This window comes from Xyrauchen texanus, chromosome 4 (genome assembly GCF_025860055.1).
Source record: "Xyrauchen texanus isolate HMW12.3.18 chromosome 4, RBS_HiC_50CHRs, whole genome shotgun sequence".
NCBI lineage: Eukaryota > Metazoa > Chordata > Actinopteri > Cypriniformes > Catostomidae > Xyrauchen > Xyrauchen texanus.
The window spans coordinates 27,075,770-27,094,484 of NC_068279.1; the positions used below are offsets into that span (position 1 = coordinate 27,075,770).

The window sequence follows — 18,715 nt, forward strand, 5'->3', positions numbered from 1 at the left end:
TGCAAAGTACGTTGCACTGATTTTAATATCGGACACGGTGGGAATAATGACGTTACTCATCACATTAAATCACAATGGCACATTTTGTATGTATTTAGCATGCCTCTGCCATCCAGTTATTGTTATAAACATGAGCCTCGTCTGAAGGGTCGAGGAAGAGGTGTTGCTACAATTTACAGTGAAGTTTTTGGTGTTACTCAGAGGACAGGATATAAATTTAAGTCTTTTGAACTAATAATGCTTAAAATCTCTGTCGTGTTTTACCCTTGCTACAGTGTATAGATCACCCGGGCCTTATTTTTTTTATCACATCTTGTAGTAACTGTAGATAGAGCTTTAATTGTTGGTGACTTCAACATTCACATAATGAAAATGACACATTGGGATTAGCATTTATCTATATTCTCAACTCTCTTGGAGTCAAACAAAATGTAACAGGACCAACTCATCGCAACAATCATACGCTAGATTTAATTCTGTCATATGGAGTTGATGTTGATAATATATAAATTCTGCAGCAGAGCGATGACATCTCAGATCATTACCTCGTCTCTTGTTTGCTGTGATCAGCTAATGTCACTCAATCTACACCATGCTATCCAGGGCCAGCCCAAGCCTTTATGGGGCCCTAAGCAGAATTTGATTTGGTTTTAAATGTAACAGTAGCACACCTATATTTACCCAATCCTGTTGATCCTCTGTTACCAGTTTTGTGTACTTCCTAGAGAACAATTTGCAGCAGAAGCTGTAGACCAGGGGTGCCCAATACGTCTATCGCAAGCTACCAGTCGATCGCAAAGGCAATGCTGGTAGATCGCACAAAATTTAAATGTGCTTTCGTTCAATTTTAATTAAAATGAATAAATATATAATGTCTTTCCTTCTTTTAGTTTCTGTCTGACTTGCATTTGACGAGTACATTTTGACCAGGCGAGATTTTTGTTTATTCAGTTACCATGTAACTAGGTTCAGGCCTTCCAAGGGCTTCTGAGAACAGAGCGCGAAATTGCGAAGTTAGCAGTGTTTGAGACTAGCTACCAGCAGCTACTGCCCGGATTATGCAAAACTGTCTGATTCCATTCAGTGCAAATCATCAGAATAAGGTAAATACCCTGGCTATGTAATCTATTGTGCTGTAGGTGTTTTGGGTTTAGTGTTAAAACTGAATGATATCAACATTGAACATTATTACATATATATATTTTTTTTATTAATTACACGATTAATTCCATGTAGGGATACATGCAGTAGTCCCAACAAGCATTTAAAAAAAATGAAACTGTGATTTTTTTAGTTGGAAGATCTTATTGAGTTGGCCATTTAAAAGTAGAGCATCATGCAAAAAAGTGTGGGCACCCCTGCTGTAGACCGTATCATTTCTTTTTGAATAAGTGAGCAGCTCCACTTACATTTTTTCCCCATTAATCAATTGTCTGTATGTGTAGTGGAAGCTTTGGCCATCAGGTTTTTCAGGGAATGTGAAGTTTTTCTTTATAGGCAGTGGCACCCTGCTTACCAGATCAGTCCTTTCTGAGTCAGACAGGATAGATGACCACATCAGTGGATGCACGTGCTGGGAAGTGCTCCTCGCCTGCAGAGGATGGACCTGATGAAAGATGAAAATAATAATAATAATAATAAAAGCTAGCCATGTTAGATGTCATATCTTCTTCTTCTTCTTCTTAACCTTTGTTTAACTAGGAAAATCACATTGAGGTTAAAACCTCTTTTACAAGTGGGACCTAGTCAAGACAGGGTCAGATAGCAGGATTAAACAGATAACAAGCAACAAGGAACCAAACACAGCATAACAACACAAACATATAGGTATTTCATAATCCCCTACATGGTACTGTTCGCATAAATAACTACATTTGATCATAGGTTTAGTAAGGAGTTAAGTGGTGATAGAATTAGCAAAGCAGCTGCAATTAGCAGTAACCACCTCCTTTATTCTATGTTTAAAATCATTTAGAGAGATGAGGGATTGTAGTTTGAGTTTAGTCTGTACATCATTCCAAGACCAAGGGCCGTAATGGAACAAGCTTAGCTTTCCAGCCTCTGTTCTAATAGCAGGCACTTTGAACTGTAGCCAGTTCTGTGACCTGAGATTATGACAACTTCGATATAATACAAATTTCCTATTTAAATAATTTGGAAGTTTTCCTAAAATGACCTTATAAATTAAAATATACCAGTGTTCAAGCCTTCGCAGATGAAGAGATGACCATCCTACCAAACTATACAATATACAATGATGTGTCCTAAAACTAGAGTTAGTGACATATCTAAGAGCTGAATGATAAAGGTGGTCCAGTTTGGACAAAGTGGACAGAGATTGAATAAGTAGATTGTATCCCCATAATCTATCTGTGACAGAAATAGGCCAGCAACTAGGCGTTTTCGTGAAGCCAAGGAGAAACAGGACTTTAGCCTATACAGAAAACCCAATGTGAATTTTTATTTCTTTGCAAGATAATCAACATGGTATTTAAAATTTTTTGTCCATCCAAATTCCCAGATATTTATAATTATCTACAGACTGGATACAGACTCCATCCCGTGAAGCGATGGAGAGAGGTGGCAACTTTAATCGCCCCGTATTAAAAACCATAACTTTAGTTTTATGTGGGTTTAACAGCAGCTTCAAATCTATTAGCGCATGTTGCAGTGTGTCAAAATCTGCTTGCACATTTGCAAAGGCCAACTCAGCTGTGGGGGCACAGGAGTACAGAACTGTATCATCTGCATACAGATGATACTTACAAAATTTCAAATTATCACAAATATTATTGATATAAATTAGGAAAAGCAAGGGTCCCAAGACTGAACCTTGTGGAACACCCTTCGTAACAAAGACTGGGTTTGACAATTCATTTCCATTTTTAACCATTTGTGAACGATTGGACAAATAGCTATGAAACCATTTGACCGCATTACATCCAATGCCAGATCTCAGCAAGGTGTTAACAAGCAATGGATGGTCCACAGTATCAAATGCCTTTGTGAGGTCTATGAACAAAGAAACATAAACACATTTTTTATCTATAGCCTCTTTGAGGTCATCCATGACTTTTAACGTGGCGGTTATTGTACTATGCCCTGACCGGAACCCAGATTGCATATCATTTAAAATGTTATGCGAGTGCAAGTATAATTTAAGTTGGATGGCAACTAATGACTCCAAAATTTTTAAAAGAACAGAAAGATTGGAGATAGGTCTGAAATTGTTCATATCGTATCGATCGCCAGCTTTGAATAAGGGTGTAATATAAGCTTGCTTCCAGATGGTTGGAACCTGGTTAAAACATAATGTCATGTTAAAGGGTAACTAAACCCCTGCTCAGAGTCTGACTCCACCCACTAGCAATATTTGAAAAATGCTCGAAAAGTGGGCAGACCCCAGCGGGGATAGAGGGGACGAACCGAGGGCGGGGATGAGCGGGGGCGTGCACCTGAGACCCGTAGTGACAGATTAATTGACAGCTGCTGTCAGACTCTTAAATGGAGAGTAACACAAGTAGCTTTGCCACAGAGCGGTCTTTTGAAGTCGAGGACCTTTCTCCCCCACCTTCACCTGAAGTGGAGGAGGGTGAATTGTCTGTGGACACAGGGCCGGAGCCATATCAATTCAAGCCGCTGGCTCAAACTGCGGTTTTAACTCCCTGTTGAGCATCCGAGTGCGCATTCACCTTCACTCGCGTGCAGGAAAAACAAACGAAACGCTGTTCAGTGATGTTTATCCTTTTAGCAGTATTTTTATTTAGCAAGCTTCACTTGAACATAACATCAGTTAGCTGTTCTCTCAACTTAGAAGAATGTGACGTAAAGCGTAACGTCATCATGTACAAAACCATATACCTCCAAATAAAACTATACATGTAGTCAATACCGTAATACAATGTATAAGGGTGCAATACGTTTAACACTCCCGCATCGCGAACGCGCGTTTGTTGGCCCCAGAGGATTAACTTTAGCCTAACCATAAATTGTGATTCAAATATATATGATCACTCACCTCAAGACGCCGCTGAGGTGGTGGAGTCCATGCAGGAGGAGCAGCGTTTGGCACTGCGTCGCTTTTCAGCGCGAGCTGTTTGGAGAAGCCCATTTCCACCTCCATTGCGTTGGATAAGCAATCCCACGTAAAATGCAGTTTGCACACTCCTACAGCTCTAGGCGGGAACTCGCGGTCTTCCAGAACAAGGACGTGCAACCCCTGGCGCCTAATTTCCAAGTCTATATGGAAAGCAATACAGTCCAGCAGTGCTGTTGCAACCAGCAACATTACACCTACGTACCATCCTGACCACTGTACTAAATACAGATAATCTACGCTAACTTGAAGCTATCCTAACTGACGCAATACTATGCTACTAACTAACTATGCTTCTAACAATACTACACTAACAAATATGCTAATTAACTACCTAGGCTACACAAAATAATCTAAATAACTATATAAATGCTATGCTAAATAGATGCTAAAATACTCTATCCTGATCGTTTTCAATACTCGCAATTCCAACTCCTGACTCGCTACAGAGGTTTTGATGAAACGAGATGGTTTTTATACTGCCATGGGCGTGGTGAGCTGGAACCTGCTTACGTCAGCTGTCAACGCTTACGTCACGAAGTACCGCAAACAGCCAATAGGAAAATTCAACTGCAGTAGCCACCGTTCAACCTGAAGAGGGCAGCACTCAGACGTTTTTACACCATATATTTTAGAATTAAAACACTTTGTACACAAATGTCAAAAAAATTACTTGAATCAATGACCAGTATTAATAAAGCCACATTCTTACAGATCATTAATTAAAAAAAGTTGGTTTAGGGTTTAGTTACCCTTTAAAAATATGAGTAATAGGCTCAGCTATGACCGGAGCAGCCACCTTTAACAAAAAGGGATCCAGACCATCAGGTCCAGGTGCCTTTTTAGGGTCTATTGAATTTAGTAATTGCAGAACGTCTTGAACTTGAAATGCTTCAAAGTTAAATGAGAAAGCAGAGGATGAGGATGTACTAGATGGCAAAAAACATTTTGAACGATCAACTGAGATTGATGGAAGCTGCTGATCAAATAAATGACCTGCCTTCTCAAAATGATCATTAAAAGCATTTAATATGTCGTTTTTATCTGTGATAGTTACATTTCCAATATTCAATTGTTGTGGAAAGTCTGAAGCTTTTTTGTTCTGCAATACTTTAGAAGGTAATGTAACTAATGTAACTAATAGAATATTAGAAGGTAATGCATATTAGTCTGTCAAAAACAAAGGCATGGTTTATCCATATAAATATAATGATCTGGGATTGTTGAAAAATCATCATCAGCTGTAGCACTGGATCTTGGGGCAGGTGGTGTTGTTTGTGCCCCACGTCCAAAATATTTCAACAGTGCTCCTATGGAAGTTTCATAAGAGTACATATTTGACAGAATATTTGACAAAATATTTTATTTTCTCAACACAAATTATTATACACAGCAGCAAGCCATCTGTACACCTAAACAACAACTCTTAATCTATAACTAGCTAATTGAGGCATAATGATATTGGAATATAATAGCAAAGACCCCAAAATGGTAGACTAATGTAAATAATGTTAAGTTGTTATCAGTACCACAGAAAAGAAACTTATTTTTATTACAAAAATATATACCCAGGAAAGTTATTTTTACACAGAAGACAAAAACTTTAATCTAAAACTAGCTAAGTAATATGTTGTACTAATAATATATTAAGATGTCAAGGCTATTTACGGATGTTTAATCAAACTTTCCTAAAAAAGAAGATATGCTACATAGGCTATGTTAACTAACTAGCCAGCTAATGTTAGCTCGTAACTTAGCCTAGCTACTTAACATACCTTTATCGTGCTGTTTTTTCTCTTTCTCTGTTTTCTTCTTTTTCCTTTTCTTTGCACCAGAGGATATGTCCTTTTTTGTGACATTGTCAAGTAAAGTGGTTTTTATTGTCGTTTCAACCATATACAGTTAGTACAGTACACAGCAAAACGAGACAACGTTCCTCCAGGACCATGGTGCTACATAAAAACAACAAAGGACCAACACAGGACCACATGAGACTACACAACAAAATAAAATACCTATATAAAATACCTATAAAGTGCACGTGCAAACATGTGCAAAGTACGGGACAGTACAACAAATTACTGACAATGAACAGGACAATAGACACAGGACAATAGACACAGTGCAGCGCCGACCAGTACTCAGTAGTGCAAAAAGATGACAGTTACGTAAACATAACATACTATGAGATAGTGTTCTATGCACATAGCAGTTATTGAGGTAGCAGACAGTTATAAAGTGACAGTAATTAAAGTGCAACTCAGGACACGTGTGTGTGTGTGTCAAACCAGTCTCTGAGTATTGAGGAGTCTGATGGCTTGGGGGAAGAAGCTGTTACACAGTCTGGCCGTGAGGGCCCGAATGCTTCGGTACCTCTTGCCAGACGGCAGGAGGGTAAAGAGTTTGTGTGAGGGGTGTGTGGGGTCGTCCACAATGCTGGTTGTTTTGCGGATACAGTGTTTTTTGTAAATGTCTTTGATGGAGGGAAGAGAGACCCCAATGATCTTCTCAGCTGTCCTCACTATCCTCTGCAGGGCTTTGCGGTCCGAAACGGTGCAAGTCCCAAACCAGGCAGTGATGCAGCTGCTCAGGATGCTCTCAATAGTCCCTCTATAGGATGTAGTGAGGATGGGGGGTGGGAGATGTGCTTTCCTCAGCCTTCGAAGAAAGTAGAGACGCTGCTGGGCTTTCTTGGTGATAGAGCTGGTGTTGAGGGACCAGGTGAGGTTCTCCGCCAGGTGAACACCAAGGAATTTGGTGCTCTTGACGATCTCCACAGAGGAGCCGTCGATGTTCAGCGGAGTGTGTTCACCTTGTGCTCTCCTAAAGTCAACAACCATCTCTTTTGTTTTGTCGACATTCAGGGACAGGTTGTTGGCTCTACACCAGTTCGTCAGCCGCTGCACCTCCTCTCTGTATGCTGACTCGTCGTTCTTGCTGATGAGATCCACCACGGTCGTGTCATCGGCGAACTTGACGATGTGGTTCGAGCTGTGCATTGCTGCACAGTCGTGAATCAGCAGAGTGAACAGCAGTGGACTGAGCACACAGCCCTGGGGGGCCCCAGTGCTCAGTATGGTGGTGGTGGAGATGCTGTTCCCGATCCGGACTGACTGAGGTCTCCCAGTCAGGAAGTCCAGGATCCAGTTGCAGAGGGAGGTGTCCAGGCCCAGCAGGTTCAGCTTTCCAATCAGGTGCTGGGGAATGATTGTGTTGAATGCTGAGCTGACATCTATGAACAGCATTCGAACGCCTTCACGTACGAACGTATGAGTCCTTATTGTCTAGGTGGGTGAGGGCCAGATGGACGGTTGTGGCGATGGCATCATCCGTTGAACGGTTTGGACGATACGCAAACTGTAGTGGGTCTAGTGAGGGGGGCATCTGGGTCTTAATGTGCCTCATGATGAGCCTCTCGAAGCACTTCATGATGATGGGTGTAAGTGTGACGGGACGGTAGTCGTTGAGGCAGGACACTGAAGACTTCTTTGGCATGGGGATGATGGTGGTGACCTTGAAGCACGTTGGAACGACGGCGCTGCTCAGAGAGATGTTGAAGATGTCGGTAAGAACATCTGCTAGCTGGTCTGCACATCCTCTGAGCACTCTGCCAGGAATGTTGTCTGGTCCAGCAGCCTTCCGTGGGTTGACTCTACGTAGAGTTTTCCTCACATCTGCCGTGGTAAGACAGAGCACCTGGTCGTTGGGAGGAGGGGTGTCTTCCTCGCCACCACGTCGTTCTGCACTTCAAACCGAGCGTAGAAGTCGTTCAGCGCATCTGGAAGGGAGGCATCTTTGTCACAGGCAACTGATGTTGTCCTGTAGTTGGTGATGGCCTGGATGCCCTGCCACATGCACCGCGTGTCACCGCTGTCCTGGAAGTGACTGTGGATTCTCTGGGCGTGTGCGCGCTTTGCCTCTCTGATTGCCCGTGACAGTTTGGCCCTAGCTGTTTTTAGGGCTGCCTTATCGCCTGCTCTGAAGGCGGAGTCTCGGGACCTCAGCAGCGTGCGCACCTCCGCAGTCATCCACGGCTTTTGGTTGGAGCGTGTGGTGATGGTCTTGGAGAAAGTGACATCATCAATGCACTTGCTGATGTAGCTGGTCACTGATGCTGTGTATTCCTCCAAGTTGGTAGAATCGCCATATGTTGCAGCGTCCCTGAACATGTGCCAGTCAGTACACTCAAAACAGTCCTGAAGAGCAGAGATGGCTCCTGCTGGCCAGGTTTTCACCTGCTTCTGAAGCGGTTTTGTGTGTCTGACGAGCGGTCTGTATGCTGGAATTAACATAACAGAGATGTGGTCTGAGTAGCCGAGTTGGGGGCGGGGCTCCGCCCGTGCAGCGCCTGGGATGTTTGTGTAAACAAGATCAAGCGCGTTCGCCCCTCTCGTTGCAAAGTCCACATACTGATGGAATTTAGGGAGCACTTTCTTGAGATTCGCATGGTTGAAATCTCCGGCGACAATAAACAGTCCGTCGGGGTGAGCGTTCTGCAGTTCGCTCATAGCCCCATACAGTTCACAGAGCGCTTCCTTAGCGTTAGCACTGGGGGGAATGTAAACTCCGGTTATGTAAACAGTGGTGAATTCCCGTGGTAGATAAAAAGGTCTGCATCTAACAGTCACAAGCTCCAACAGCGTATAGAAATAAGCCCTGCACCATGGTACATTGATCAATCTACAGGAAGCAGCTCGGAAAAAGGAGGGCAATAGAATAATATTTGTAAATATTTCTAAACACAATTCACAATCGTATTTTATCAAACTACACAATGATGATTCAAAGACATTATAGATATTAGGCTACAGTTTTATCTTCAGTTAATGCTTGAGCTTCTGTAAAGCTGCTTTGAAACGATGTGTGTTGTGAAAGGCGATATACAAATAAAAATGACTTGACCGGTGTGACCTCTAAAAAAATTTTTTTCACCAGCTAGTTGGTAGACTAGTCTTTCACTTTAATGAAAATATACAAATGTGTTTTAAATGTTTTTTTAAACGTTTTCTACATTTTCTCTCGGGACACCCCTGAACCCACATTCAGCATCATTCCACAGTCACAAGGGCTTCTATGCCCCATACTTGGGTATCTGAATCTAAAGAAATATTAAAAATATTTCATTTTAATGTACAAATATTCCAACAAATACTGGACTGCTGTCACTATGCTTCAGAACAAACAGATGATCTTATAACATTCATTTTCAATTGATAAACGGTAAAATATTTTTATATTTTGGTAAAAGATCCCGCAGACCCCACTGCTTTGGCCGTCTCTGGACCCCCTGTGCAGTTTTGTAGAGACTATTTTGACTGTTTAGAATTTATTTTTTCTTCTTTTCTTCCGTCAACTTTGAAATAAAAAGGAGAAAGTGCATTGTGTAAATGTATATCGTGATAAATATCGATACAAATTTTGGCCATATCGCCCAGCCCTAACTAACACATATTTTAAGATTATTTCGTATTATTCACCTCAGTAATCAAGTTCTGCTTTGAAAAATCGTCATTTGCACGCGCTGTGTTTACGTGAGGGCATGTCATTAAGCCGCGACCAAATTTTAAACCAATCAAAAGTCAGGATTGACCTCAGCGTTGGTATTGTGGAATGAAGGTTGTGGATCTGGCGCGCAGTGAAGTAACGATTTGTTAATTGCAACAGATTAATAATATTGTTACCTGGATTATTAAATGTGTTTATCTGTAGATTTTTTTTGGTGAATCCTTGCAAGTGAAAGCTTGGATTTGTAGGAAAAATTTGCGGGCTAGTTTGCTAACGCTAGAGTAGCTCGTTTGGGAGGCTGCAATCGCAAATTTAGTTCTGTATTTCTGAGTAATTACAAATTAATTACTGTCGTAATTGGACTTCCCAGCATGCTCGTTTCATGTCGTATAACATCAGTCAGTTACAGCAATAACTAATATATCATACAGTCCGATCATTGGCAATGAACTCCAAACGCAACAACGGTGATAACGGGGCGAGTAGGATCAACCCAGTGTCGGAGCCAACAGCAACAAACAGCTCACAAGCGAGCACTTCCCTCCGTAAACAAACTATAATCAACTCATCAAACAAGGGAGAGAAGGGTGAGTGCATGCAAAACATAACACGGGACAAAAGCATGTCCATCTCCACGCTGAGAAGTCGCCTCGGTCCGACCATCCGGTCCACTCTGTCCGCTGCGGTGGACACCCTGCTGGGCGAGATAGTGGCGGTGCTGTCCGAAACACAGCGGGAACTCTTGACCAAAGAGCAAGAGAACGAGAAACTGAAGGTCCGCCTCGAAGTCTCCGAGAGAGAGCTCAAAACGTTACAAGAATGTCTGTGTAGCGCACAGAAATTAATCGACCAGCTTCAAGGTCCTTTTGGCAACCCACCCATGTCGGGACATCACATCTACACCACAGCTGGACCCTTAAACTCGAGTCGGTTGACTCATCGTAGTGCACCCGAGGCAGATCCACGCTGTTTTGCTGGAGGTGAGCCGGAGTTGAGTGGGGCTCTGGGTGATGCCATACACGGCTTTGACGCCAGAGAGGATTTCAAGAGCTGCCACCTCTCCATTCAGGCGGATGGAACGGTGACGAACAGTTTTTATGACCCTATAGCCGTCCATTCGTCTAACATCTGTCCAGACATGAACCGAGCTGGTAAGATAACACCCAGTTTTGCCTATGTTTGTGTTAAAGATGCTATAACACAGGTACTGCTGCTCTTTTCAATTGTTAATATACAGAACCACATAGGTATTAGACAATGTTGCAATAGAAACAGCTTCAACATAATATGTACAATTTTATGTCCTCATAATCTGATCTACTATTCTTAAAGTAAATAATTCTGTCATCATGAACTCACCCTTATGTAATCTCAAACACATTTGACTATCTTCCATAGATATGATGTGTTGGTCCATACAACGCAAGTGAATGGTGACACAATTTTCAAGTTTAAAAAAGGACAGAAACGCAGCATAAAGGTAATCCATAAAACTCCAGTTTTTTAATCCATGCCTCTTGAAGCGATGCAGTCGGTTTTAGGTGGGAACTGAACAAACCACATTATAACTCCTTTTTAGTCTCTAGGCATGCGATTTCAAACTCGACTTAAACTCATTTACTAGTGCTTAACAGATGTGCAGAGCTCAAACTCATTTACTAGTGCTTAACGGATGCACAGAGCTCAAACTCATTTACTAGTGCTTAACGGATGCACAGAGCTCAAACTCATTTACTAGTGCTTAACAGATGCGCAGAGCTCAAACTCATTTACTAGTGCTTAACAGATGCGCAGAGCTCAAACTCATTTACTAGTGCTTAACAGATGCACAGAGCTCAAACTCATTTACTAGTGCTTAACAGATGCACAGAGCTCAAACTCATTTACTAGTGCTTAACAGATGCACAGAGCTCAAACTCATTTACTAGTGCTTAACAGATGCACAGAGCTCAAACTCATTTACTAGTGCTTAACAGATGCACAGAGCTCAAACTCATTTACTAGTGCTTAACAGATGCACAGAGCTCAAACTCATTTACTAGTGCTTAACAGATGCACAGAGCTCAAACTCATTTACTAGTGCTTAACAGATGCACAGAGCTCAAACTCATTTACTAGTGCTTAACAGATGCACAGAGCTCAAACTCATTTACTAGTGCTTAACAGATGCGTAGAGCTCAAACTCATTTACTAGTGCTTAACAGATGCACAGAGCTCAAACTCATTTACTAGTGCTTAACAGATGCACAGAGCTCAAACTCATTTACTAGTGCTTAACAGATGCACAGAGCTCAAACTCATTTACTAGTGCTTAACAGATGCACAGAGCTCAAACTCATTTACTAGTGCTTAACAGATGCACAGAGCTCAAACTCATTTACTAGTGCTTAACAGATGCACAGAGCTCAAACTCATTTACTAGTGCTTAACAGATGCACAGAGCTCAAACTCATTTACTAGTGCTTAACAGATGCACAGAGCTCAAACTCATTTACTAGTGCTTAACAGATGCACAGAGCTCAAACTCATTTACTAGTGCTTAACAGATGCATAGAGCTCAAACTCATTTACTAGTGTTTAACAGATGCATAGAGCTCAAACTCATTTACTAGTGCTTAACAGATGCATAGAGCTCAAACTCATTTACTAGTGCTTAACAGATGCATAGAGCTCAAACTCATTTACTAGTGCTTAACAGATGCACAGAGCTCAAACTCATTTACTAGTGCTTAACAGATGCGCAGAGCTCAAACTCATTTACTAGTGCTTAACAGATGCACAGAGCTCAAACTCATTTACTAGTGCTTAACAGATGCGCAGAGCTCAAACTCATTTACTAGTGCTTAACAGATGCGCAGAGCTCAAACTCATTTACTAGTGCTTAACAGATGCGCAGAGCTCAAACTCATTTACTAGTGCTTAACAGATGCGCAGAGCTCTAACTCATTTACTAGTGCTTAACAGATGCACAGAGCTCAAACTCATTTACTAGTGCTTAACGCATGCGCAGAGCTCTAACTCATTTACTAGTGCTTAACAGATGCGCAGAGCTCAAACTCATTTACTAGTGCTTAACAGATGCGCAGAGTTCTAACTCATTTACTAGTGCTTAACAGATGCGCAGAGCTCTAACTCATTTACTAGTGCTTAACAGATGCGCAGAGCTCAAACTCATTTACTAGTGCTTAACAGATGCGCAGAGCTCAAACTCATTTACTAGTGCTTAACAGATGTGCAGAGTTCTAACTCATTTACTAGTGCTTAACAGATGCGCAGAGCTCAAACTCATTTACTAGTGCTTAACAGATGCGCAGAGCTCAAACTCATTTACTAGTGCTTAACGCATGCGCAGAGCACTAGATGGTGCTAGGAAGTGTAATCGAGCTTGAAATCATGATCCCCAAGGAAACTGCTTGTTTCACGATTTTTAGTAAAAAAGGAGTTACATTTTGGTCTGTTCTCACCCAAAACTGATTGGATCGCTTCAAGAGGCATGGATTAAACCACTGACATTTTATGGATTACATTTATGTGGCCTTTGTGCTTTTTGGAGTTTGAAAATGGTCACCATTCACTATTGTATGGACAAAAAGACGTTGTATCTCCATTTAAATATCTTTGTTTGTGAGCTGTGGAAGAAAGTCATACGAGTTTGAGGTGACTTAAGGGTGAGTAAATGAAGAGAGAATTATCCTTTTTGGGTGAACTATTCCTTTTAAGTTTGATAAATAACAGTTAATGGACCTAAAAACACATAGTTAAAGGGATAGTTCACCCCAAAATGAAAGTTCTGTCAGCATTTATGCACCATGTCGCTCCAAACTCGTATTACTTTTTTCCCACTGTGGAATATAAAAGGGGATGTAAGGGTTAAAGGAAATAGATTGACTATTGACTTTCATTGCATATTTATTCCATACAATGAAACTGAATGGTGAATGAGGTTATCAGTTTGCCTAAACATATCCTTTTGTGTTTGGTAGAAGAACAGATATGGGTTTTGAACGACATGAGGGTGAGTAAATTATGTCAGAATTGTATTTTTTAATTATCTTTTTAAGGCTCACTGTCTGGCATTTAATATTATAGGCTATTCATTGTGTCACTAAATGCATCTTATTGTTATATGCTTGGAATCTAATTTGCTGTTGAGAAACACAATGAGAAAAAGGTTTACAAATTAGGCTATAGATTTTTCTCTTGGCAAAGTTTGACTTAAATAGACTTGGTACATTTTTGTGGAACTGTCCTACCAGTGTATTAATGTGCAATCCGTTTTACAGGTGAGATTGTGGATGACAGTAGAAGGCTCTCGCACACTAGAGCACAAAACCCCTCTACACACACTAACTTCTCTGTTAAAGAAGAACAGGGTCCTGTCTCTGGGCAGGTGTGTTTGCGGGGAAGAGAGCCACCCACAGCTACTGAGCACACTGCACAGAATGTCTGTGATGTAGCATACAACCATGTGGTCGAGGAAGAAGGAAGCTCCCGTTCACACCATCATCCTTCCAAACCGGCACCACCGCCCCCCTCCAGGCCTCACAGTAGTTCACCTCCTCCGGGGACCTCCGGGCTCAGATCAGCCCACAGAGATGCCCCTGGGTTGAGTATGACCAGAAGGAGCCCTGGGGTGGGCGGCTCATCTCCTGAAGAGCCCACACGGCGCTCCATTTCTGAGCTAATGGGAGAGGCACCTGGAGAACGGCCTCACTTGTGTTTGGAGTGCGGAAAGACTTTCCGTCTGATCTCAAGCCTAAAAAAGCACCTGAGGATCCACACGGGAGAGAAACCATATCCGTGCACGGTGTGCGGGCGACGTTTCCGTGAGTCAGGAGCACTTAAGACTCACCTTCGCATCCACACAGGTGAGAAACCATATTCCTGCTCCGAATGTGGAACGCAGTTTCGGCATCTAGACGGCCTGCGGAAGCACCGGCGCACGCACACCGGTGAAAAACCATATGTGTGCAGCATATGCGGAAAACGTCTCAGCCGGCTGCAGCATCTGAAGCACCACCAGCGCATACACACAGGAGAGCGGCCATGTTGCTGCCCACTCTGCAACAGAGCCTTTAAAGATCCGGCAAGCCTGAGGAAACACCTCCGTGCCCATGATGGGGAGCCTGGAGCAGAGGAAGCTGTGGCCATGGCTGGTCTGGCAGAGGGGGATGGTGGCTCCGTGGATGATGAGGATATGAGGTTTGGTATGTGGGGGGAAGAGGAAGGGAACGAAGGGGAGCCTGTAGTGGACTGTGTGTAGTCGTGGCAACACAAGGAGTTCCAGAAAAGCAAACACCCAAAAGCCTGAACTGAACAAAGAAGATTTCGGTTTTAGACGCATGCCTTAAAACACATCACCTGGCTTAAAGGGATGGTTCAACCAAAAATTAAAATTCACTCAGGATTTACTTACCCTCCTGGCATCCCATATGTGTATAACTTATTTTCTTCTGCAAAACACAAATTAAGGTTTTTAGAAGATTATTTCAGCTATGTAGATCCATAAACTCCAAAGGGGTGCATAAAAGTAATCCATATGACTCCAGTGGTTAAATCCATGTGTTCAGACTTGATTGATAGGTGTTGGTGGGAAACAAATCAATATTTAAGTAATTTTTTGTCATTAATTCTCCTCCCTGTCTAGTAGGGTGTGATATACATGAAGAATGTGAATCACCAAAAACCAAATGAGCAAGTGAAAATAAAGTAGGATTAAAATATTGATCATATCACTTCAGGAGACATGGATTTAACTGGAGTACATTTATGTTGCCCTTATGTGGATTTTGGAGCTTCAAAATTCTGGCACACATTCACTTATAATGTATAGACCTATAGAGAAGAGATGGTTTTCTAAAATTCTTTGTATTCAGTAGAAGAAAGAATTTCATACATATCTGGGATGGCATGAGGGTGAGTAAATGATGAGAGGATTTTCATTTTAGAGTGAACCATCGCTTTAAGACACATGCTGTGTGTTGAGAGGGTAATTTTGTAAAAAAAAAAAAAAAAGACCAAGATGTGGTGTTAAGTGTTTGACATAGGTTATGCCATGTCCTGAACTACACCTTCAGTGGTACTTCTTCCAACATGTTTCATCTAGATACTTTGAAATCTATGTCCTGACAACAAGCTCAGTTTTTGAAAATATGGTTAAAACACTTGTGTAACAACATGTATTTGCTCACGTCAAGTATCATGCAATAGATTTCACATAACAAATTTTTTTCTTCTGTGTATTCACTGTGATTTAGTACAGGGGCTGTAAATACTTCAGTGAGACTAACAGGGTGCTTGTACGACCTGTTACTCACAATTTATGGGTGTTGTTATTGGTGTAATCATTTTAGTGTGCCCTATTGTCATATTTCTGTTAAAGAGCTATGACTGACATAAACACATTAAAGCCTTAACTATAGATTTATTGCACAGACTTGCACACTGATGTGCATAGAAACATTAAGATTTTTTCATGTAATTATGGCTAGCTGGGTTCTTTTCATCTGTTTGTTGGGTGTTTATAGGTTGTAAAATATCAATTCAGTTTAGTCAGGTTATTTGTTCAGTTTATCAGTATATTTGGGAATGTTTGGATGTAGTTTACAGTACAGGGTTAAGACCACATCACAGGGTGCTGATCCAAAGAGTGAAGAATGTGACTGCCAGCACCTTTGACAAGTCATCTGAGTTCAGCTGACTATTGATATCTGTAAAATACATGATTTACATAATCAGTTAAACAGTATATTGATATGCAGCATTGTTTCTCTTTTAGATGAAGGTTTAACGAGCAAGCACACAAAGTAAGCTTCACAAAAGTGGTGCTCTCTACTGAATGAAGGGAAAGAATGTTACTGGTCCTCAAGTGCTTCTTTGGTTTGTTTTCATCAAAGATGGAGAAGCCATTTCTGTTGTGGCCATTGCACCAATCTATAATGTGGTTTGTGAATAATGTTTTTCCTTTTTTTTTCTTTTTACCCACAGAAAGATACTTTTTAAAAAAAAATCCAAATACCTTTTTGTACATTGAAGTTGTATATTCTGTACATTGAACTGCAATAGATTTAGTCTTAAACATTGCAAGCCAGAAGCTAGTAACTTCTGTGTGGAAATGATCCATAACAAGTGTTTTAATACCTCTGTTTAAATGTTTCATTTGTGTGCCAACATGTGATGTTGTAGAGGTTTTGTTGCAGTTTGAAGGGTGTGGTCCAACTCTAGTAAAGTTCATCAAAATCTGATTGTTGTTGCACCCCATGAAATCTTAAGTGTGGAAAAAAAAAAAAAAAAAGAGTTCTAAATTAACTTGGTCATGTAGTTGTCACAAAACAAGCATATATTGGTTACATCCAATAACATTCTTCCAGCATCTGTCCAACAACCCAACTCCATCTTTTGTTTTTGGATCTCTGCTGTATATTAACTAACTTTAAGTACAGCGGGGTAACTTTAAAGATCGAGTCGAGTCTCCTGGGGGAAAAAAAAACTTTTGAAGGATTAGATGAGAACTCGTAAGATTAGTGCTAGTTTTAGACCAATATTTTACCAGTCATTAAAATAGTGGAGTAATACCATTGCCAAATGAGAGTATGATTCAAAGTAATTACTTGTAATATTAAGTTTCACTAAGATATGACAAATAAATTTAATACAGGTCAGCTTTGATATGAGAATTCTTTTAATGTAGAAATGCATCTCTACTTGAAAATCCTTAAATATGTTAGGTTATGTATTTCCAATTATTACTTTTACAAGACGAAGAGCACAGACAAGTCCTTACCACACTGGTCATAATAATATCCATAATCTTCATGTTCATTTATATACATTGCATATTCAAAATGATGTATAGTAGACTTAATAATCGCTTACAATTTAAAGTATTTATAATGATTGGTTATTGAATCTGCATTCAAAATGTTCTTGCAAGATTATTCCTCCAGCAGTGTTGTTGGCAATGCAATTGTTTGGTTTCAATGGGGATTTAGCCATGTACACCAGGGTGATGACTACCAGTGTGAACAATTAAGGTCATGAATATGTTGAAAAGTAAAGGACATTGTTTTAGATGGTGTGTATGCTTGTAAGAGCACTGGACTGAGATAAAATTAGAAATTTCTATTTTTTCTCTCTGTCTGTAATGTTGTTCTTGCAAATGGTCTTTTTAGTGTGAATATTCTTTCCTTTTGCATGTGTTTACTCCGAGGTTGTGCTAGGGTGAGACTGACTGATTCATACATTTATGTTGGATACAAAAACAGGAACATTTTAGAGAACTTCTTTTCAAAAGAACAATATTATTTATCATTAGTGCATTATGTATCGTTCACCCAAAAATGAAAATTGTGCCATCATTTACTCACTTTATTTTCTTCCAAATCCCACATGACTTACTTCTGTGGATCACAAAAGATGTTCGGCAGAATGTTCTCAGTCACCATTCACTTTTATTGTGTGTGGGAAAAACAGTGCTATGAAAGTGAATAGTGACTGAGGCTGTCAGACCAAAAAGTAAATCATACAGGTTTGGCATGGCATGAGGAAATCATGTCAAGGGGTCATGACATGACAGTGGGTACACACTGTCTCTGGCACTCTCTGAAATTCTCAGTTTCTGGCCCTTTAAGACTTCAATGTAAACGCACACTGTTCTGATTGGTTAACTTCGTGCAGCCCCTCAAATACAGCTATATTTGAAACTCAGAAGAAAATAACAAGCTTCATATTATAATTCATAAAACTACATTTCAGGTTTAACCGAAGGTACACCCAACACATTTCATCTGAATGTATCAAAATGTTCCCTCAAGCACAGCAACTATCAAACAGTCATGACATTTGAATCTTTTGTGAATCAAACGAATTACTCACAGATATTGTAGTGTTTAACTGCCATATCTTTCAGTTCCTTTGCAAAGCTTGAATCATATTGTGACTGGTTCACAAGTAAACCTCGCTGTTATGAGATGTGATGCAGTGAGATCCAGCAGATGGAAAATTACTTCAATAAATCAGATGATTTATAGAATGAATGACAAATTTTATTTGTACAGAAATTAGTAAAATTTATAAAATATGAATTAATGAGAATAAATGAAGTTATAAAGAAAA

At 40.6% G+C, this 18,715-nt stretch overlaps 1 protein-coding gene across 1 annotated transcript; it reads left to right on the plus strand.

The window, feature by feature from the left end:
- Nucleotides 1–9,686: 9,686 nt before the first annotated feature.
- On the plus strand, nt 9,687–17,971 carry LOC127636529 (zinc finger protein 37-like). Its single transcript, XM_052117091.1, has 2 exons — nt 9,687–10,752; nt 13,885–17,971. The coding sequence occupies exons 1-2, from the start codon at nt 10,047–10,049 to the stop codon at nt 14,862–14,864; spliced, it is 1,686 nt and encodes a 561-aa protein (XP_051973051.1). The 5' UTR covers nt 9,687–10,046; the 3' UTR covers nt 14,865–17,971.
- Nucleotides 17,972–18,715: the final 744 nt, after the last annotated feature.